Source organism: Neovison vison, chromosome 7 (genome assembly GCF_020171115.1).
Source record: "Neovison vison isolate M4711 chromosome 7, ASM_NN_V1, whole genome shotgun sequence".
NCBI classification, from domain to species: domain Eukaryota; kingdom Metazoa; phylum Chordata; class Mammalia; order Carnivora; family Mustelidae; genus Neogale; species Neogale vison.
The window spans coordinates 105451364-105475015 of NC_058097.1; the positions used below are offsets into that span (position 1 = coordinate 105451364).

General features: G+C 44.4%; 1 protein-coding gene across 6 annotated transcripts in view; it reads right to left on the minus strand.

The window, feature by feature from the left end:
• The window catches only part of CADM1 (cell adhesion molecule 1), a 325324-nt gene that overhangs the window by 32098 nt on the left and 269574 nt on the right, over positions 1-23652 (minus strand). For 5 of the 6 annotated variants that reach the window (XM_044257889.1, XM_044257887.1, XM_044257886.1 and 2 more), the window contains exons 5-8: positions 23161-23319; positions 10494-10593; positions 7255-7427; positions 2305-2385 (exon numbers count right to left, since the gene is read on the minus strand). In XM_044257889.1, coding sequence (XP_044113824.1) covers positions 2305-2385; positions 7255-7427; positions 10494-10593; positions 23161-23319 — 513 coding nt within the window. The remainder of the gene's footprint in view (positions 1-2304; positions 2386-7254; positions 7428-10493; positions 10594-23160; positions 23320-23652) is intronic. The other variant, XM_044257892.1, reaches the window with a different exon arrangement.

Consider the following 23652-nt stretch of genomic DNA (forward strand, 5'->3'; position numbering starts at 1 on the left):
GTCTGGGAGCTCATGGGGTGTCCCCTGGAGCCTTGAGGTCGGGAGCAGAGAGACAGAAGCCAAGACAAACCCCTGTTTAAAGGCACTTTCGATGTGGACAGGAATACAGGACAGTTTGCTATGAAGATTTCCTCTTATATGGAGCCTTTCTGCTTGGAACGGCGATAACAGTGACTTCTAGCTGTTTGAGGACACAAGAGAAGCTTTCGGTGGGGGTGAAGGCTGAAAGCTGGGAGCAGAGGCACCTCTGCTGTGTTGCACAGAGTGAGGGGGTTGGAGTTCAGGGGGTGCTAGCAAAGGTCTTAAAAACAAAACAAAACAAAACAAAAACCAGCCTGAGCTAGCGAGAGGCCAGACACAGATGAAAAGGTTTTTCCATGTTATGGAGAAATGGGGCATTTCCACAGAGCGAGAAAGGCCTCCACTGCCTTAAAATATAGACCTGCCTAGCCTGAGTCACCTAGAGGGAACCCTCTAGAATGAGAGGTAGTTAAGGGATGGCTCATCCCTGGGCCCCTTCTGCAAAGATGAACCGACTACTGCAAAAGGGCAGCGGGGGATGGAGGTGTAATTCACACGGACGTCCAAAGGGCCATTCACAGGAAATTTCGTGAAAACCTACTATTGAGAGCTCAAGCCTAATTCAGTTTACAACCTGGATAAGCGGCAAGAAATCATGAAAGGTAAAAACCTAGCTCCCGGTGTGGACAGTGGAGAGGCTGGTTGACCTGGAATCAGGAAGGAGGGAGCATCTTCGCTGTGCTCAGCAATGAGGGGGAAAGTGGGAGGAGTCTGCGCGCTACGCTAACAAGCTTTTGCTTAAGCAGCGGAAGGAAGAGCAAAACTGAAACACGAAATATGCACAGACGAGGATTTCGGAAGCAGCCTGGATGGAGCGGAGTTTAGAGTGAGGCACAATAACCAATTGATGGGTTTTCGGAAGATTTTAAGTGCAGGCACTGATGGTTGCATAAACAGCGGACAGAAAATCCTCACTAGTGGCTTTTTCTAACGTTCTCTTTGTCCCACTGTAATGGGTTAGGAAGGTGAAGAAAACAGACTAGGGGATCTACCATCTTCTTTCATAAACGTCCTCTTCCATAGAACACTCTGGATTTTCGTCATGCCTGTCCCACCAACTCCTGTGAAGACCAACAGCGTCTCCAGAAAGTCAGTGTAAAGGACAGCTGCCTTATCTAAGGTGGTAAAGAGGGTCTACACACAAAGAATGATGAATTATAGATTCAGTGTTTTAACAGAAGTCCTGCATCCTGGGGCGTGGAGCTCAGAGAGATCTTGCAGTCTCCTGGGATAACAGAATGAACCGGGGAAGTTCTCTTTTAAAGAAAAAAAATTTTCCCCCTCATAGAATAATCACTTTTACACATTCTGGGGCTGGAACCCGCACACAGCAGTGGGGGAAGATCTTATGTCAGGAAATCCCGCATGTCTAGTCGACATAGTGCAACTATAGGCTTTCCCACCGTAGCAGACAGCAGAGCTCCGAGGCTCCCCGGCAAGCAACGTCAAGTGGTATGACAGCCACAGAGTACCAGCAAGGGGATGGATGGCATCCCTCCTCCTTCAGTGATACAAGTCGGAGACCATGAAACTCGTTTTGAAGAAGAGTTTCAGACAGTCCAGAAAAAGATAAAGCCACAGAGGCTGTGGCTGCCTCTTCCATACCTCCAGTATTTAACTGAGGGCAGCGGGCCGGGGCGGGGGTGGGGGATGGGTACATGAGTGCCCAGCACGGAGAGGACAGTGGCTCTCTCTGACCTTGAGACCCCGACAACACACACAGGTTCTAACACTGTCAGTGGGTCGTCTCTGGGGCAGGAAGAAGGGTGATGTATTTTGAAACATGGCCCCCCTGGGCCTGTTAAAGGGTGTGTATTTTCTTCCATATGAATTAAGATGGAATTAAGACAACGAGAAGATCCAAAGGCAGAATACTTACCATTTCATCAACCGTGGCTAAGCCTAAGCTACCGGCATGTTCTTGCATAGCCAGGCGGCCATTTTCCCTAGCATTCTGCTTTGAACAGTGATGCTTGAAAAAGAATTCTCTTAAGCATAAGTTGCAAAATATCTGATCTACTATTAAACCCCTGGATGTTAAAAGATTTTTCGGAGGTCCTTAAGATTCAGCTTAAGAACAAAGTATCTCATGTCTCTGAAGTTCCAAAGTAAAGGACCCATTACATTCCAAGGATTTCAAGGGACCGTTCCGGCTTCTTTGCATACACACGAGAAAGACAATATACATTCAGGACATTTTCAGTGGTCATGAAGGTACCGTACCTGTGATGATGGTGAGGATGGTGGTGGTGGTAGTGGTGGTGGTGGTGGTTGTTGTGGGAGGAGGGATAGTTGTGGGGGGATCTGGATAAAAAAAAAAAGGAAAATCAAACCCACAATGCTGAACACAACAATGATCAGTAATGACAAAACAAAGGCATGAGGACACTGAGATGTTTGTTTGATGACGTCCCCCTCCGAAACCAAGAGCTTCCCGGCCCCACCCATATCGAAGATCTGTATCTTGTAATTGGAACCCCAAACCCTACTTGGAAAAAGCTAAGAAAAGAAGAAAAGAGATTTGTATTAATGATGCGAAGTAGGGATGAGGCGATGTGAAGGAGAGAAGGGAGGGAAAATCAAAAAAGGACACCCCTGCCCCAATCTGATTTCAAAGAGGAGGGTAAACCAGCTCCGCGCCCGAGAGTCATTTCATTTTATGCTTCTGTGGATGGGAGAAAGGAGGAGGAGAGGGCGCTGCTCCAGCGAAAGGGCTGCTATCGGCCAAGGATGAGTGTGCTCTTGGTCCCCTGCTCTCCATGACGAGTAACTTCATTATTCCCCATCAATACATCCCAGCGGGAAGTGAAACTACTTCTACGCTCGTAATAAATACAAAGAAGAGAGAATGTCACCACTAAATATCAAGTTCCAGGCATGTGAGATTTTACTGAGATTTTGTTTTTTTTTTAAAGTCAATAAATTTTACAACTTATAAATATTAATGTGTTAGTTGCCTTTGCTCATGTTAAAAGCTTGACCTGAGTGGACGGCGGTGATAAGACCGAAAGCCCGCCTTCCTTCTTGTAAACAAGAGCATGAGATATAAATGGGGCTTGACCCTCCAAGCCAGGAATCCCAGAGGGAACCCTATGTCAGATGTTTGATATACTGTATATTCTTCTATCATCTCAGAAATTATTTGGGGGACAAGGGAAGGGCAAATATGAAAGAGAAAAAAAGAAAATCCCGAGCCCAAACGATCAAACTGAATGTGTTAAATTGTCAGCGAGACTTTGAACTAAGCAATCATTCTGGTATAAGAGAGCGTAAGACGATTTGAAGGCTTTTGATTTTAAATTTTATCTAAAGCACGTCAACTTTTTCTCCCTGACACATCTGGTGTCCTTTTATCTCCAAGTGAGCTCTCAGATTGTCTAATTAATACATCAAAACTTTAATTATATACTGCACCTTTATTGGCTTTGGTACAACTTCCTGAAAGTTGACAAAAACACTGTTTTGGTGCTTGGTTGTAAGGTCTGCTTGAGATGATTCCTACTATCGATCACTAATCTGAGGTTTTAATTTTCCTAACCAACCTCTCTGTCACCCACACAGTGTATCACTGTGATGGACAAAGACCAGCAGCAAATGGTTCTGTCTTGTGGGAGACTGTGCTTGTTTAAGCTGGGGACACGAGTGGTTTAAAGCAGCCTCACACTGGAGTTCAAAAAGGAATTCAAACAAAAACAACAAAAATTAAAAAAAAAAACAAAACCCACAAAAACCAAACCCACCCCCCAAAGACCAAACACACACACACACACACACACACACACATCTCACTGTCCGCCAAGATGCAGTAATGATTAAGTAATTTCAAACCACATTTTCAGATGAACAGGCACCTTTTGTTCAGTCTTGCTTCCCTGGCCTCGTTCTCATGGAGGCCCCAGGTGAGGAAGCATTCTGGGACCCAGCAGATCTTGTGGCTGCTCCCACACCTTGCCGCAGGCACCGGGATAGACACAGCAGAAGGAGGGGCATGGGCCCCTGAGCCAAGGTCTGAAGGCATCCCGTGCCCTCTCCTACCCAACTCAGCTGTACCCAGAGAGGCTCCTGCTGCCCAGCATGTGGGCAGCTAATGTGGTTTCTCTGTTCTGGTTCAATTACAATATTTATCACTGGAAAGGGAACATCTGTGCTTGGGAGACTTCCCCCTGGTACACTCTAATGCTATTTCTGAACCCATCTCTCAGAGTATTGGCACAAAATGTGTGATATCCACAATATAATCAAAGGGGAATGGAAGGTCCATTTTTGAAATATGATTTGAAAACACGATTATGAACAAGGGGTGGACCAGACTAACAAGGGCAGAGACTTCAGAAAAAAGGTCACTGGTCCCTTTCGTTTTGTGAAAATCACATACTTTCAATTATTTTCATCACTACCGGGGTAACTGTTGTCCTTCACATCTGGCTCAAGTGACCTGAATGAATTAGATTCTGTTAACAGGTATAACCTCGTTGCTCAGATCATTTCCGGCAATAAGAGCAACGTGAGGCCACTATTTAAGAAAATACAGAGTTGGAGCTAATGAGCGGTGTTTGACACATAGAGGCTCAAAGAACAAAACCAATTGAGGCTCAGGCACTAACCAGCTAGATTCTCCAAGTATAGGAGTTATTTCCAGAGAATTAAACATTTTAAAGGCACGTTAACGCTTGGTTCATAAAGTACTTTGAACATTACTGTAGTAGTAGTACAATAAACCACCTCTGAAAAGAAAATCTACTCACCATCTTGTCTCCAACTGCTAGAATATTTTATTAACGGACAAGCAACACCTCAGGTTGGCCTTGTAGCTGCCATTCCAGGCAGCGCTACTGGCACAGCTTAAGGGAGGTGGGTAGACTCCTATAGATCTAACAGATCCCTGAACGAGGGTAAGTATACCAAGCTGGGTTACGGAGATGTGTGTGTGCGCATGTGCTTATCAGAACAGGTAGGTCACTACGTTTCTTGGCTTTCAATAATGCACTCTGGCCCGGCAAGTGAAGTCCAAACATCTCATGTTGTAGGGAACTGTTCTGGCGGGAAGCAGTGAGAATCAGAGGCCCTACAAAGGAAGACTCCAATGTCCCTGTAGACTTGGTAATCAGAAGTGTGGTGGCTCGGAGACACAGTAAGCCTGAGACCTTGAGCAGCTTAGGTGACCTTCCTAAGCTTCCTCTCTCATCTGTACCATGGGATGAGGATAATGCATACATCCTGGGGTGCCTGGGGAGATTCGAGGTGGTCATGCACATGCAACAGTGGGACAGAGGGAATGCTCAAAAAACGCTAGGCGTAAGCTGGTGTCCCATGTTCCAAAGACATCTGTGTCCTTCAAATCCACAAAATGTTTCTTGTCTGGAAAGGTGGCAACAGGAGGGATGATAAGTCAGAGTTGTTTTTCCAGATAACTTCGTCTTCTGACTCACGAAAGCATATCCTACACTGGTGGGCATTTGCCACTGCGGACCTGGGGGACAGCAATGGAGGGGGCTTGTGGGAGGCTCAAACCCTCATGTACAGATGGAGATCTACCTGCCAGCCTCTGGCATCAGTGGACCATGAACAGTCTGAGGCACAGGGTGGCTGTGTCATATCAACTGAAAAGGGGGCCCAGGGCACCCCTTGGTATGGACATGGCATCACTGTTCCCTTAGTGGGGATCTCCTCAACCACTAGGGAGAACTAATACTCTTACATGTGTAGAGCACAGACAATGTGGGTAGTGTATGCAGAAAACACATCTCAGATGTTTACAAATCAGGTGGATAGATGTGATCTTGTAATTCTGCCTTACGTTAAAAGGAGGAGAAAAAAACGCCTAAAACCTCAGAATTAGATCATAAGGATTATATTTGAATATCCAAGTAGAAAGGGGGTAAAGCATGCTTCTGCGTCTTCAAAAAGACACTGACTCCTGTTTTCTTCAAAAAGAAAGGGGCCAGGTTCTAAGACATAACGGAGACAATATTACCTATATATGGTTCGGTGTGTATGGGTGTATATGCGTACACTGTTATGCTTGGATAATGTATTTACAGTGCTAACAGGAAGAAAGAAAATGTGCACACATAACTGTATATTCATAAGACACCGAAATTTTCAGGCCTGTGGTTACTCATTCCATGTCATCTCAGTTCATGACTATGCTTCCTTTATAAACCTGACCTAGAGACTTTGGACAGAAGAGGCATAGTCTGCCATCCTAAGGCTAGAGCAGCAGTGCCCTCAACTGCAGAGAGAATATTCACCACACAAAATTGACATTAAGATATTAATGGGAAAAAGTCGGACGCCTGGATGGCTCAGTGGGTTAAGCCCCTGCCTTCAGCTCAGGTCATGATCTCGGGGTCCTAGAATCGAGCCGCACATTGGGCTCTCTGCTCAGCGGGGAGCCTGCTCCCCCCCCCCCCCAACAACCCGCTCTGCCTGCCTCTCTGCCTGCTTGTGCTCTCTTTCACTCTCTCTCTCTCTCTGTCAGATAAATAAATTTAAAAAGAACTAGGAAAAAGTCTAAGATGTCTGACACGTAGGAGATGCTCAAGAAACGTTTGCTGGTTAGAGAATGCAATTGATGATGCTATATGCTCTAGTAATCCTGTGAGAAGATATTAAGAAAACAGACAAATTTAAAAATAAATGTGTTCATGTCTAAAGGAAGAGCTACTGGTGGTTTATGTGGCTACCAAGGAGCCTGTATCATTTCTCCAAGTATTTACTGGCTTGCAACATCTTCGGGAATGTAATAGCTTCATGCTGAAAACAGGATACTTCTGTTCATCAAAGCAGGAGACTAGCTCAGATATCACAGGAAAATACCACTGGGAATAAACTTTCTGAGCTAAATAGCCATTAATTGGTAAGGCTGAATTTTGCAGTCATTATTTCTAACACAGTCTCCACGGCTTGTGCCTGAGGACACAGCTTTCCTGCTCAGCATGACCAGGGACTGTGATCTAGTGGGAAATCCCCACGATTAGAGGGAGGGACGAAAAGTCACTGCCCTCCCAGGTGGGGACACTGGGGTCCACCTCAGGCCAGGCTTCTTTAAGGTCTTGCAGAAAACAAATGGGCTTCTGGTTTTCAACCGGACCAAAAGCTCTGGGAGGGAATCATAAGCAGCAACTACATGTAAATGAATCTAGTAGAAGACGGGTTTAGCTTTCCACGTACCGTAAACATACAGCATATAATCCGAGTGAGCTTTCCCCACTATGTTAGAGGCTTCACAGCGGTATGTACCGTTATCTGTTTTGTTTAGGTTATTGATGAACAGGTTGGGCCCGGAAAGGACGGCGTGCTGAGGCATCTCGTCATCGACTCTAACCCAGGTCACCATCACCGGCCTGCAGAGGAAAGAGGAGGGGCACAGGGTGCTTCGTTATCTCCCACCAAGACGTCTGCGTCAGCTTCCCACCCACACATCACAGGAGTCCCGTGTAGGGTGACACGATTAAAGACATATAACAGAATTATAGCCGTGAAGTCCCCCTGAGTCTGTCTGGAATCAACTTTTTCTAAAAAACATTATCAGGTATTGAAAAACTTTCAACGGGCCATAAGCAGGAGTCTCATTATTTTCAATTCATCTTTAACAAATCAGTAAATAAAACAATGTGCCCTATTTTTATGCCCTGCTGTGTGGTTTCACACCAAACAGGACAGAGCCCAGCCATCATTAATCATCTCATTAATTAGGAGGAAACCAGCAAATTCTTGGCAAGTGATACACGCATTACTCTGATGGTTACTGATATACCAAGACTCTTGCTTGGAAGCCACTTGGGAGATTTAAAGGGATTTCAAGTTTCGTAAAAAGAAAGACTTTTACACTGAACACGGTTTCTTTTGAGCTCTGCTGTTGGAAAAAGTACCTCTGTTCATTCGGGGAAAGGCGCAATCCTTCTTTTCTCCTTGACCCCTACCCATAACCTGCCTCCCCCAGCCCAGTCCACCTTCTCTATGGGTTCCTCTGCTAAATGCCTTGCTTTGCCGGATCTCCCAGTCCCCCTCGCTGTCACACCCTCTCCCTCTCCACGTGCACCTGCAGACCCTGTGACTCAAGGGCGAGGCTTCTGGGTCCGAGATAGTCACTGAGGGGAGCATCTCCCCCTGGGCTCCTTCTGGCATTCGGAGGCCATGTTTGTTTCAGCGCCACATTTGTGTCCATTAGGGAAAAGCCAATTTCACAAGATGCTCTGGAGCCCAAATCGCACATGCACCAAGTTATCTTTCAAACTTCTTGAATCTAACATGCGCGTTCTTCAAGGCGGCTCCCTCAACCTCCCGTGACATTGGAGCCACGTGGGCGCCTGTGCCTGAAGCCCTCATTTTGGAGGAAGGGCCGCAGAGACGCAGGCACAGAAGTAACTTCTTATCTGTCCCCAGCACCACCTCTAGGAGTGGCGACAGGACCGAAAGGCCCAGCGCTTAATGATGAGCGAACGCCCGAGTTAGCCCTGTCGAGTAGCATTCCAACTTTCAAATGGGATGTGAAGTTACAATTTTTCTTTAATTACACATGGGTTTGTCATCACAACCCAGTAAATTATTTAAAAATTAGTCCTGCATATGTGTTGCTTGTAGGCAACGGCAAATGGGTCTGCCTGGCATTCAGAGCTAACGTCCTGCTGCTTGACAGCTGAAACAATCAGTGGGGGTAAGTGCTGAGGATATTCACAACATTTAATGGCAAGTTAAATTACCATTTTTATTGTATGCAATTTCTTGAGAAAATAAATAGGTAATATGCTGGAAGGGATCGCAGTGGAGTAACGCGGGCTTGCTCACACAGCCGTCCACCCGTTCCAGTCTGGGAGGAACAAACAAATACCTTCTCTGGCATAAATGTCCTGAAGGAAACGTGTCATTGACTGTCCCGGTGGCACATTCAACAGAACATAGTACCTTCTTTGGGGGGGAAAAAACCCCACAGAAACAAAATATAGGTTAGCAAAGCCATATACTCTAAATGTGGTTAATATGGCTGAATATAGGTATTACAAGTGGTGAGAGGCCTGGGAGCATTTATTTCTTTTCTTCCACTGGATTTTATTTTATTTTTAATTTTTTTGGAGGCAAGGTAAGTCACTAACCAGGGCGTACTCCAGACAGTTTACGGAAAGAAAGATCTGCATCCTTGGCTGTGTTCAAAGGAGGGAAAGATTGCTCTGCCAGAGCTTGAAGCATTTCGAACCAAGTAACTTGGGCGCACCACAGAACCAAGACCACCTCCGACTTCCTAAAGGTCATCTTTAAAGCCCCACATGGTGAGGCCAGACAGAGCAGACTCTAGCCCGCAGTGAGGGAAGCCTGACACAGGGAGGGCAGAGGCATGGCAGCCCGCTTCTGTCTGGCTGCCCAGTCTCTTGTCAGAGATCTTGCCTTAGCTGTAAAAGGGACAGTGCTCTCCAGAGATTTCCGGGAACCTTCCTTAAGATGCTCAGAGCATGAAAACTGTGATAGTCAGGCTGGTTAATAAAAACTCTGAGGGGAAAAAAAAATCATACCACAGGGACAGCAGAGGGAGCTCAATGCTATTTTGTTTTGTTTTGTTTTGGTGGGGACCACTCAAAGTTGAGGGCTCAGAATCTTGACACTGACTTGTTCCTTCTTAGGGTTCTGGGGATTGTTTCCTTAAGAAACAGTTAAAAACAATCTTCACTCTCTTAGAAAGAGCTTCTCTCCTCTCCCCAGGTGAAATGGGATGGAGGTCTAAAGCAGCACCATCACTAAAGCAGCTTTTTTTGCTCTATTAGTGATAATATACAGCAGTTTCCCTAATTCACTTCCATTCATTCCGCAGGGAAGCAGCTTCTTTGTACTTTTCCATAAAATAAGAGTGTTATGTTCTTTCTCTTCTGCAGGGGCATACATAGGCTGCTTGAGAAAAGCTCTGGGGCCATTCCTTATGAACAAACATATTTCTAGGAGTCACTTTCCTTTGAGGAAAGGAGAAGTAAAATTAAAGGTAGGGCAGATTCATTTTCCAACGGCTGGCCCTAATCACAGCGGCTTAATTTAAGTCTGAAAACCATCTTTCCCGGCAGCTTAGACATTAACACCGAAGGTAGCAGATTTATCATTAGATTGTGGGCATACTAAAAATTTATTAGGAATTTTTTTTTTTTGTGAAAGAAGATAGTTCTGACAATCATGTTGATGATAATAAAATAGAATTAGTCGAGATTTCCATCTTAGCTGGCATTTCATTTTTCTCCCAATCCTGGCCATTAAGAACCGACCACAGGTATTTATTCCCCCCTTTCACTGAATGTTCCTTATTTCTTGCAAAATCTTCCATCCTTTACAGCAGGAGACAGGTGACAGGCTGGTGACTTGCGAACGCACAGCTTCATGTTGTGACATTTACTGTTCATGACCCTCTGCCAACCTTGGCCTTCAGAACTTACTGGGGCTTCCCGATGGCTTCACATGTTAACTCGAGCGCATCCCCTTCCCGGGTCAGGCCTTGTAGAGGGTAAGTCATCTGAATATGCACTTGAGGCTTATCTGTGTGACAACAACACAGAGTGTAATGTTTAGCAAATGACATCAGGCAAAAATCAGACTTGCGTGCCGCCACAAACCCCACAACACCAGCACTCACGCTCTCCCCAACCTCATGCCTTCACTAACATCCTCCTAATTAGTTAGTAATCCTGGCATTTGCTCAAATTAAATTGACTAATAACTCCAAGGAGTGAACCGTGAGCAGATAAGAGATTCATAAGCCAACTGCGCCACATCAAACATTTCCTGTGAAATACATTTTGTTACATTGAAGTTTATCTCCAAACTCACTCAAGCTAAAGGAAACTCATTTGCCTTCATGCTGAGGTGAAGCCAGATATTTGTGGTGCTCAGAATTGATACATTTTATCACATATCCTATATTACTATGTGACAATATGTTGTGACAATGCATATTAATAAGTTTGCCTCTTCTATGCTCTTGATTTTGAATGGGAAAGGCAAAACTTCCGAACTCCACTCAAATGGCTTTGAGAGTAAAGAAATGGGAGCTTCTGGTGGTCCCAACGGAACTCTTTGACATCTCAATGTATACACACATGAGAAGGAAGGATGCAGACAGGTACCGAGGGCCTACTGTGCTAGGAGCTGTCATTGGTGGTGGAATAAGCCCGTTTTAGGGATGAGAACACTGGTACCCAGTCCAGTAGCCAGTGGAATGAACTAGCTAGTCCAAGGTCATGGAGGTAACTTAATAGGAGGCAGGCCTGTGAATGTTGGGATTTCGGGTTCAAAAACACATTACCCAGTAATAATCCATAATTAAAACCAAGTATGGCTTCTGAAGGCAGTCACGTACTTAACTAAGTGACGTAGCTGTTCTTACATATACTGGCTACTTAAAACCTGTGTTTGGAGCTCGTCGGGGTTTGGGTCCCAAAAATGTATGACGGGAGGTGTGGGGCCTAGGCAGGGAACCAGAAGGGATCGGGATTAACTTAGAAACCCATACAAATACATTTACAAATAAAACCTGAATGGAATGGGGAGACTGTTTTTTTCTATGTTGAACTAACAAGCTATTAATCCCTAAATCAGTTTTCTCATTTAATGCGGTGGCTCTGTAAATGTGTATTTTTGGAAACGTACCCAAGAGTAATAAATGTGAGAGGGCAAGACATCACTTGGCTGAAAGGTCAAAACAATTTCCATAACTTTACTTTCTCAGACAATCACACCACCTAAACATCAGCCCCTTGGCCTTTTACAAGCAGTGCTTAGCTCATTAACATTCATCCTATGGACTGAGAGGGAAATCAGAACTATGGCAACACTCAACTGATGTCAAACCGTACGTGGCTAAAAAAAGCTGCATGAGGGAGTCCTCTCTGGGGATGGCTGCTTTCCAGACACGTTGGTACAGTCTTGTTCCCATCACAGATCTTTCTGTCTTGGAAAACCACGTGGCATTCAAAACCTTTTAGGAGTGCCTTTTTGTATACCAGTGGGTAACCCTCTCTGAGACGCTAAGCCACTTGCCAGAGGACATAAATTAACAGGCCCGAAAGCTCCAGCTGACACTTGCAAAGTAAGCACGGTTCTGTTCTTAGACTTGCTGGCCAAGGGAATGTTCGAGAACAAAATGGTGTGGCAGTGTCCAGAGACTGGTCCCTGGGTGGGGAAAGTAGTCCCTACAGAGAGGCAGAAACCGACAGGATAAACACCATGACCTTGAGTGAGGACGGGCTGGCTGAGAAGAAGGAAGAGCTGCTGGCCACCCTCCTTGCAGGGCTCTGGTCTCAAAGCCTCCACTACATACAACCATTGGGTGACATAAGTGAGTCTATCTGTTTTGCTGGTGTGACCCATAAACACAGAGCTGGCTGGTGAAATCTATTACAAACACAAGATATGAATAAGTAAATAAGTAAGTAAAGCAAGCAACAGGAGAAGGTTACGTTACTGAGAACACCGACAGCCAAAGACCCCGGTCCCTTATATTTCACATTCAGAAAGAGCAGCCCTTAACGGGGTTCCTGGTCAGGAAACTTCTGTCATTCTTACCTAGGAACCATTCTGGGCAAGGCTAATTTAAAGCCCCAAATCTGGGCTGAAATGGAACATTTGTTTCTAGGTTAATCTCTGATCCACGGAAGGACTACATTTTCCATGCTCTGCTGAGTTCTGCCCATTAATTAAGGAGAAGCAGGATGCCTGTTGGTCTATATAGAATTTTTGTTTTTTCTTCCCCTTGTGTAATTTACAAGCAAACAGAGAGGGTGTATTTTTCAGCACAGTGCACTAAGGGTTTTACGTGCTCAACTTCCATTAATAATAAAGAGACTGTTGAAAATCCAAGCCAGTCTTGCCTCTCTTCAGTACCACAGACTTCTAGTTAAACTCTTTTTTATGTTACTAATGGCTGTTTCCCAGTTGCCAATTACTCACAGAAATTAGGAAGAGCAAGCTAAGCATCTGCTGTACCTGAAACTTATATTAAAAAAAAAAAAATCCTACTACGCCTTAGAAAATGCACCTCCAATTCTGATAACAGATTTTCCCAATTTTCTCCTCAGGCTCCTGGAGAGACCTCTAGCATCTACTGATGGGCAGAGCTGCTACAGCTACCTTAATAGCTGGCTGAAGAGGTGAACATTCTTATTTGCATCATACAGAAAAATGTCCTTCTCTGACACACGCACCACTTACACGCATGTTATCTGACCATGGGGCAGCTGAACCAACTTCACGCCCTGCCTGCAAGCCGCACAGGTGGGTCTCTGGGCCAAGATCCAGCCCCTTCCTTTCCCCTGAAAGAGGAACTCAGGTATGCTCAACAGGTAGACCAGACAGCCTGGGATTCCACCGGCACCTCTCGAACTCAGGGAGGTTAAATTTTCCCAGGAAGATCCTGACTCGTATGCGAGTATGTCAAAATCCTGCACAATCCAGATGGCTAACTGAATAGCCCAAAGCTCATCATTTATATTTTAATTATGTTCATAAATCAAACGTTATAACCCAGCAAAGCTTTTCTGAGACAGACCCAGACTCCAAGATTTATTTTTAAGTAATGAGGTAAGGCCCAGTACATTTTCTGGGTGATCATTTTATGCCTCGGTTGGTGTTGTAAGGCACAAGGCTATGAGCCAGAGGACATTTTCTACCCAACTGCAGTAACTGCCCAGAAATGTATCGCTCAGAATGGCTTAATGTCATTAAAAAAATGGAACTGCTATATAAAAATAAGAAAAATAGTTAGGTCTGTGCACTTATGGAACATTACAGTTACAGAGATGGCATCACCAACAGCCAATCAATTAGGTCAAGGGATCTGAGGTTTTTATAATATACTGTCATTTTTTAAAAACCCTATAAAAGACATTTAGCAAGACTCTTAGAGCAGACAAAATTCGTTCATTAGTCAAAGTTGCACAGAGGGTTAAATGCCAGGAGGCTTTGGGTCACACCACAGGAGCAACCAATTAAAAAAATAATATTAGAAAGACATTCCAATTTGATGAGACTTTCTTTAAATGTACTTTGCTCTCTCTATAAAGGGAAAAAAATATATATATAAAAGGAAACTCTTATAGAGGTTAGAACGGCTTGCTGGCAGATTACAATTGATTTCGTGCCAGTCTGACCTTGCACCACGTTCTGTGATCTTTCCAGAAGTTGAAGCTTGAGACTCTGTAGCCTGTATTCACTTTCCTATGTAAATGAAAAATCATCTCCTTCTCTCTAGATCACAACACTAACATAGCAGGTTTTAAAAGTTATTTATTAAAAAAAAAATAAGTAAAATGGTATTTGGCAGTTTCCTTTTGCCTGGGATGTCATCCTTCCCATGTACCAGACAGGAGTAGAGCTGAGGACTAGGAAGATACTTATATCCCAGCACGAGACTTATTACCCCATGGGCTCCCAACAGCCTTTCCAGCCCAAGAATTTCTAAATTCTTATTTAGAATGTGGGCATCCAATGTTCTCTGATGCACTAACTGTAACCAGGCCCAAGGTCCTGGGTGCAAATTCGCTTCTGTGACTGCATTCGGGACACGAGCTCTTCACGGACGGCCCTTTCGCCCAATTTCCGAATATCTGTTGGAGCGGGACTGGATGCCAGCGGAGCAAATAGTAATGGTCTCAGGGCATCTGCCAGGGAGAGGTCAAGGGCAGCAAGTGCCCACATGCATCAGAATGGCTGGGAGAAGTCTGGGTCAGTGCCTGCGCATTCAGGTAGGGAAGCATCAGCTGAAGAGTCTTTGTCAATCACGGGGGATTTCTGCAGTTTGGAGAAACACGACAATGCAAAGATTAACCTGAGATCTGGGGAGTATGAGGGGTTTTTTTTGAGCTTGAGGCAGGAATCGGCACCTGCAAAACAGCTGCCTGGATTGCCAGAAGAGGCCAGCTTTGCACTGAAGGAAGACAGTGTCCGGTAGCAAGACGTGATTGGGTCTGGTTTCGAGAAAAGTCACGCGGAGCTTTCAGAGGAGTTCCACATCTTGCAAAAGGTTTGCTTTCTAATGTCATAAGACATTCATGAATAATTCTCACCGCCATTTATTGTTTGTTTGTAAGGCAAAGGACCCCCTGCTGTTACATCTGTTGTATGAATGGGAGGACTGAGCTACTGGGGGTGGCAGGAGTCAAACCTGGTGGGAGCTGTGGGACCAACAAGCACGTACCACGTCACTCCAGCAGAACGCAACTCCTGCCTGTTGCAACTTGCAAGGAGTTTTGTGGATACGGAAATTACTGTTTACCCAACAGAATCAAATTTTATTCTGCGATGTTGCGACAGAAAGTTATGTTTCCAGTGCTTTAGAAATGGGCGGCACACTCATATAGCAATCTTCCCTATCTTCGAGAAATCTTTAAAATGTGAAAGTGAACGCAGGAAAGGAAAAGCACGAATTTCTCCATAGGAAAGTAGGCTCTGTTAGAAGGAAAGTTTTGGGTCTTTTGTATCCTGGCGCCCGGCACATGCAGTAGGCACTCAATACCTGTTACCGAGTGAACAAATGCATGAGAAGCTGGAGAAATGCAGGGGTGTGGACTCCTAATCCAAGATCTGTTACTGACTTAAACAAACAAACAAAAAAAGCCAGATCATGAATACATCTTAAGCTTGTTAGAAGATAAACTGGGCACATTAACATTTTTGAGAGTTTATTTGAGCACCCATTGATTCAAATAGGGCAACACCACACCGGAAAATCCTCCCGCCACAGGAGCTAGGGGAAAGGTTTCTATGGAGAAGACAGGGAAGCAAAGCAAGGGCCATTATTTGATTGGCTGTCGCTTAAGCAGTTGCCTTATTTGGTGAAAGTCTAGTTGGGCTGTTCCTGATTGGTGGTGGCTTCGCTTTCATTTTTTGGGGAGCCTGGGGACTTTGGTTGAGGGTTTCCTTTGCTTCCATAGGGCTACCCAAGACATGGTAGTTACCCCAATCTCATGGCCTCCCTGTTGAATCACTTCACTAGCCCTAAGCACAAAATATAATCGTATTATTCTTCTGGAAGGTCAGACCAGCTCCCCAAATTTGAGGTTCAGCCCACGTGTTCTGATTTACATGCTTCCCTTTCACTACACGTTTATTTAGCATTTCTGGTGTATCTCTAAGGTGGGATCTTTGGGGAAATCATAAAGGATGTTGTCTGACCACTCATTTTTGATTTCAGATTTTAACTTCACAACCATTTAACCTTCCACAGAATTGAAATGTGACCTTGAGTTAAAAACCATTAGAGGACTCGCTTTGCAGTGGAAATGCTCAATGTCCACAGCCACAGAGACACATCTTCCCCAAAGACAATAGATGGGATAGCGAGATGTGGACAGAGCATCCTTCATAAGAGACCTCCATCTCCCGAGTGTGACTTCGTAAGGTAGAGGTGGTGGCTTTCTCTTCCTTGACCTTGTCATGTCACTCAAATCTTGCTCGCGACAGACTTGCTCTGACACTGACTCTGTGTTTTGCGTATTGGTCCCTCAACCGCCTGCCCCCTATGGGGCAGCAGAAAGCTCCATGAACGAGCTCCACAGTTAGTATCAGGACCGTGGCCCCGCCCCTGCCCTGTGGTCACGCAACAAATGACAGCTCAAACATTCGTTTGAATCCGGGGTTCTCCATGAGGAATACCAAATACTGAAATGACTTCCACTGAAACTCAATTCATTGCTTAAAAAAATAAAAGGAAGGGAGAGTGGGAGGAAGAGCATATTCTGTTCAAAGACGAGACGAGATCAGAGAGAAACAGGCCAAATCGGGGAACACCAGCTACTATGCTTTGAAGAATACGATCTGGGAACAGAACTGATGGGGAGAGAATGGATACAGGAGCCGCGCTGGGAAACGATGTCTTATCCTCCACTCCAAGCAGGAAAGCTTTTCCCATTTCCAGGTTTTTCTCCCTCCTTCACTGCAGGGGCACTGTCGATACCAGAGAAACATTTATTTTGGCACAGAGAGAGAACAGGTTTGGATCATCTCCTCAACGTTCAATTTTCCCCCAATCGAGGGAATGAAAGGAGAAATCCAGCCTTCTCCGAACCCCGGATGAACAGGAAAATGGATTTACAAAATATCTGCCTAGAGGGGGTCAATAAAACTCATTTTGAAAATGATGCCTACGTACACGATTAACCGTCAGGTGATAATCAGAGAAGGGAAGGTATTCAAACACCCATTTCTAGAGTTTTTGTTTTCACTCTTGCTTTCAAAACCCATCTCAATTTCTCGTTCTCTCCCTCTCTCTCTTTTTTAAACAAATAGGCACACATAGAAAAAAACTCTCATAAAATGAAGATTTTTGCAAACCGTACCAAAGAAGCAAGGCTGTAACGGGAGGAAAGCGGAAGACACACAGCAACCAATGGCAAGTCCAGAGTGAGGCTTTTCCCACTTTGCACGGCGATCTGAATTTCATACTGAGGGTCACAGCTCTCCTTTGAATCCCCAGCTTACATCGCTCTGTGTTGCCACCTTGATGCTATTTAAACAGTTTTCTTTTAACGCGCAGACAGTGAACTGTTCTCCTTTAAACAGGCTTTTATTTGACAAGAGTACGTTCCTTCAGATGTACAGCTCCACTAACCACGCGACAATTGTACCACGCTCCGCTATAATCAACCATGTTGTAAATTTGAGCAACGCCACGTACACAGAAATGCGGGAGGGGAAAAAAGAACCGCACAGAAAGAATTTAGGGTCATCTAGCTCAGAACGTTAAAAGGCAAAACTGTTCTCCGCCTAACATCTAAGGCAGGAGAGCTTTGAACTCCAGCTTCCGTGCATAATTATTTTCTGTTTTAAACACTGAGCCGTGTGCGGCTGCCTCGGCAGCCTTGCTGAGCCTTACAATGAAAACCAGAAAACTGAGAGCCCTACTGTATGTTCTTCATTCCCAGCAACGTTCCTATGAGAAAACCTTATTAATGAGCTTGCAAACAAGCACCCAACAGGGAAATGTCACAAACAAGAGTGGCTAATGCCCCAGAAAATCAAATAACTGAACACTTGGCTGATTGTGGTGCCTTTCATATTTATAATAAAAAAAGGGGGGGCTTTAATTCACTAATTCTGAAGGGGTCAACACCTTGCTGAACAAAACAACTCATTTATTTATGTTCAGAAATCTCCAGATGATAAATTACATTGATGTTAATCACTTCAATGCATACTACACAATTAATATCTGTACTCACCACGAACTTAAAGATTATTAAAAGTATGACAGCATACACATCTGGCTGATTTTTCACATAATTGGGCACAACAATTTCTCCTGGTACCACAAATAAGGGTCCTAACAAACAAACACTGCAAAATTCTGTGTTCAATTAATTAGGACTTAAATCCACAAGACAAAAGCAATTCCAAGTTGTAGCTCAAGCCTTGTCCTCTGTGCAACATAGTAGCTCTGTTTTACTCTTTTTCCTTTCCCTGTCGGACTTAAAGTAAGCTGTTGAATGGTATACACAGTGCAGGTCTTTGCTATTTCTTCTTAAAAAAATATCTCCTTAAAAGGATGCAGTTTATACAGAACTCAAATCCGTTATCTGTCACGTAACTGTTCATATCCTGGTTAATAACCACTGGTTTTAGATGAGGTAGAAAAAGGTTTCCGGAAGGCTTCATGCAGCAAAATGGGCCAGGCCTGAACCAAGTGAGTAGAATGAATACCAATTCCAACAGGTTAGAGGTCCCCCAGGGTAGTCTCATTTACCCAGAAAAGAGCTGTTCTTAATCTGAGGTCCATGGATGAGGTCAGCATTTCCCGGTGATAATCTAACACTTATAAATAATACTACAAAAAAATCTTTTTAGGGGTGCCTGGGTGGCTCAGTGGGTTAAAGCCTCTGCCTTCAGCTCAGGTCATGATCTCAAGGTCCTGGGATCGAGCCCCGCATCGGGCTCTCTGCTCAGCAGGGAGCCTGCTTCCCCTCTCTCTCTTTCTCTCTGCCGGCCTCTCTTCCTACTTGTGATCTCTGTCTGTCAAATAAATAAAAAAAATCTTTAAAAAAAAAATCTTTTTAGGTACCAAAGAAAAGGATATTAAAAATAATAGTTATGTATTTATTTTGATGTTTATTAAACATAACACACCTAGCAAAATAAAATTCCTAATTTGGTATTTTTTCACAGGCCTTTATTAGGCAAAAGCAATAAAGTGACTTAAAGATAAATTCTAAATGAGTTGAGTATAGACCACCTGTGGATATGGGAAAACTGGTCCTCAGATAAATGAAGTTAGGATTAACTCTGTAGGATAAGCAGACTCCTTAAACTGGAAGCAAAATGTGGTGGATCTGTGATTTTGTTCCTCTTCTCCAGATCTATGGACTCCTAAAGGGGTGTTTAAGAAGTTAAGGGTTGGGCCACATACAAAGGGATGCTAAGGGTTTGGGCCAAATACAAAATGAGGGTCGAATACTCCTCACGGAGTATCTAAAATGGTCCCACATCCACGCGGACTGGCTGTTCAATGTCATGTATTTAAGTATCTCTTCCCATTGCCACCAAGTCGCGGTGCTGCCTGACTGCCGAGTGCCGGGGCGGCTGTGAGAGGGATGGAGCCAGCCCACTGGCAGAGGCCAATGACCAACAAAGCCTTAGTGCTCAAAGACCGAGTGCCTTAGGCATCGGAGGCAGGAGGCCCTTTGGTTGTTGCGTAGCGGCTGGTGTTCAGGAGAGTAAAGCTGGTAGGCCATGAGGCAGAGGGTTCTGTGTCTGGAGGAGCTGTGTCTGTGTCTCCCGAGCTGTCAATAGCACTCCGGGAAAGGAGGGCAGTGAATGATCAGGGGACTTTCTTTCTTTCTTTTTTTTAAATAAAGATTTTATTTATTTATTTGAGAGAGAGAGAGAGCGACTGAAAGAACGAGTAGGACGAAGAGCTGAGGGAGAAGCAGACTCTCTCCTGAACAAGGAGCCCAATGTGGGGCTCGATCCCTGGGATCACGGCCTGAGCCGAAGGCAGACGCTTTCACTGGCTGAGCCACCCAGGCACCCTATCAAGTTAAACTTTCTTGAACACTGAGTCTTATTTAAGATGCCAAAGAAGACTCTCAATTCCCACGCAGATTAATAAAATGGTTGGTAACTCTTAACCTTCTTTTATGTAGAAAGACTTTCTCTTTATATACATTCCAAAAAATTAAATATCAAGAAGAAAATGCCTGTGTGGCTCACATCAGATAAACACACACACACACACACACACACACACACACACAACAAAAACAAGAAACAATAGTCTTCCATAAAAATGTGCTGAGTAAGGGAGCAGCGCAGCTAGGTAGGAAGAGACAGGTAAGGGGGCTCTGTAACCAGGCTCACAGAAAATTCCACATGTGGAGAAATACTATAAACAAGATATTAGCCAGAAAGAAGGGACTATAACAAATCTACCTTGTTTGTTCTAAATACAGATGAGACATTTCCATAATATTTACAAATCTACCTTGTTTGTCCTAAATTTATAGATGAGGTATTTACCAAGTTCCCCAGTCAGTTTTCTATAAACGATGACCATAAAAAGCCCCCAGCGGCAACCCATCTGGTACCCCTCACTCTAGAGAGCTCTTCTTTCTGTTCTCGCCTTCCCTTAAGAAACTTTCACTTCCTTCCCCCTATGACCCGCAAGATTCATTCTTCGACTCTTGTAAGACAAGAACCCTCCAATGGTGCCATGTTAGAGTTCAACATGATCAATAGTTGTGTCTTTGTTTTTGGAAGGCACTGATCACTTCCCTGTAGGTGAGGGCTAGTAGGAGACTGAGGTCAAAGGAATTCAGGTATGCAGTTTTACTCCTTGTACTTAGAAGGATAAATCTCTCTTGAACCTACAGAAGATGGAAGACGAGGCTTATAAAGATCATTATCAAGTCTTCCAAGAGGTAGGAGGTACAGTGCTTAAAATATTTTGCGTTTGGGAGCAAATATAATTTCATAGGTGGGTGGGGCTATATTCTATTTGGAAGATAACTTGGGACACTGGAAGAGTTTAGGGGTGGGGACTGGGTGAATGTCTACTCAGGTTTCACAAAGGAGTTAATGTATTATTAAAGCTAATGGGCCCCTACAAGGAAAGTTAATGGATATTAAGTTTGCTTAAATGAATTACATATTAACAAAGTCACAAGAAATCTACTATCAGCCAATTTAGATAATATCTGATCATTTCTGTTTTCCCATTATAGGGACATTACACCACAATAGTTTTGGTGATATGAAAATTATAAGCATGATGCCTATAATGAAGCTACATAATGATGGAGATGAAATGAATTAACAAGAAAAACCTGCATTATGTAATGTTAAATTGAGCCAAACTCACTGAGTAAGAAAAGGTGAGACCAGGATTGGCGTCTTGGAAGCAACTTTTCACATTTAACTTTAGCCACAAGGTGGAGAAACGATTACAAGCCACATTTTACATCTTTCCCTGGCCCCTGTTTTGCTCAGGCAATGGTGGCCCTCAAGACACATGCTCACTTCTAGCCCTGGAACCTGCGAATATGGCCTTATTTGGAAAGAGATGTCTTTGTGGGTGTATCAAGTTCAGGATCTTGAGATAAGACCATTCTGGATTAGCTGGGTGGGCACTGACTTCAACAGCAAATGTCCTTATAGGACACATGCAGAGAAGAGAAGGCCAAGTTGAGACAAAGCAAGAGGTGAGAAAAACCTGCCTCACGCCAAGGACTATCTGGGGCCCCCAGGAGCCAGAAAAGGCAAGGCAAGGTCTTCTCCCAGAGCCCTTTTGAACGAGCGTGGCCCTCCTAACACTTCAACGTTGGTGTTCAGTCCTCTAGAACTATGAGAGAATAAACTGGTTGTGTGAAGCCACGAAGCTGGTGATAATTAGTTACGGACGTGCTAGGAAAGGAACGGAGAGATGGTAACGCTTTGCCTTTATGAGAGCCCCGGGGGGTTGCCTGTCCAACCAAACTCTTACACCAGGCCCACTCTGCACACTCAAACACAAGTCCCACTCTGCACACTCAAATGTCACTTGCCATCTTTCAGACGCTCAGTTACAGATCTCTGATAAAAAAGTGAGGTGTTGGCTACTTGGCCACAACTTTGCTGCAAGGATGGTTTTGTGCAGAAAACATTTTGGCAAGCACAAGAGTCCTCAGAGAAAACAAGGAAGGTGTCTTCAGTTCATTGGGCACAGCGAGGAGACAAGCTCACTCCCCACGATCTAGCTGTTATTGATGAAGCCATTGAAATTGTGGCACCGATCCCAAAGAGTTCCACTTTGAAACTCATTGCTATACTTTAAGTTAAAAATGGAAGAGAACATGCAATTTAAAGCAAAATGCTGATGGAGAATGAGAAGAAAAGCCCCTCTATATATTAAAAAAAAAAAAAAAAATCAGCACTTCTGCTGGGGCTAAAAAAGTGGGAGGGACCACCCTCGATTGTGAAGTTGACAAAGAAATGATTATCGTCAACACTCACAAAGTGCAATTAATTGAGTCATGTGATAGAACAGATTGGAATCATTTTAAAATTTTACATTTGGGTTAAATGTAGTATTTTGAAAATCCTCACTGGCACTCTATAGTATGGCAGTGTTTCAATAAAATAATCCTTTGATTATTTTACTACTGAGACAACAAGATAGAAACTCTATCATATGTATTCAATAAATGGCTTCTCAAGTGTTTTTCACCAACTGCTACTCTGTGCCCTCAGGATAAAATATTCAGGTACTGCTATGATTGGAACAAAGGCCTGTGTCGTTCGCTCCCCAAATTCCTGTGCTGGAATCCCACTGGGGTGATATGAAGAGGCGGGGCCTTTGGGAGGTGCTCAGGTCGTGGGGGCGGAGCCCTCACAAATGGGATTAGTGCCCTCCTGAAAGCTGCTCTAGGGATCTCTAGCCCCTTCCGCCAGGAGAGGATGCAGGGACAAGGCAGTGGCTCTGAACCAGGAAGAGGGAGGGTTTTCTCTAGAACACAGCCGTGCTGGTGCGCCTTGTTCTCGGACGTTCTCGCCTCCAGAATGGAGTCATAAAGGACTGTTGCCCATAAGCTGCTTGGTGCTGCTTTGTTAGGGCAGCCTGAACGGACGAGGACAGGTACTCACACTGTACTTCAAGGTACCGCTGGGTCTGCAAGTTTCCGGTAACAGCTGGATGCTCGACCTGACAGATCACGGGGACCCCGTCGTCCTCCTTGTGCACCTTCAGCATCAGCTGACTGGTCACTGTGTACATGTCTGACCACTCCTCCACCTCCGATTTGCCTGGGGGACACGGAATACGCCGAGACATCAGAGCTGAGTGAGTTCCTACCGCGCTGTTTCTACAGGCTCCTCTCCCCGCCCCAACATTGCTATTGTACCCGAGACGATGGAAGTCACTCGGGATAAGGGTATGCTGTGGGTAGACAGCAGATAAAATGAGAATTTTCTACTTCTCAACCTTGCAGGAGAGTATGTAAGATGTATTCCTACCCCACATAATAGATACTATTTTTATTTAAATATATTACATATGTTGTCTTCTATCTTGAAACCTCCCACTAAAAGGCAGCTGAAAGTTGAACCACGTTGCCATCTGACTGCTTATGGCATTTT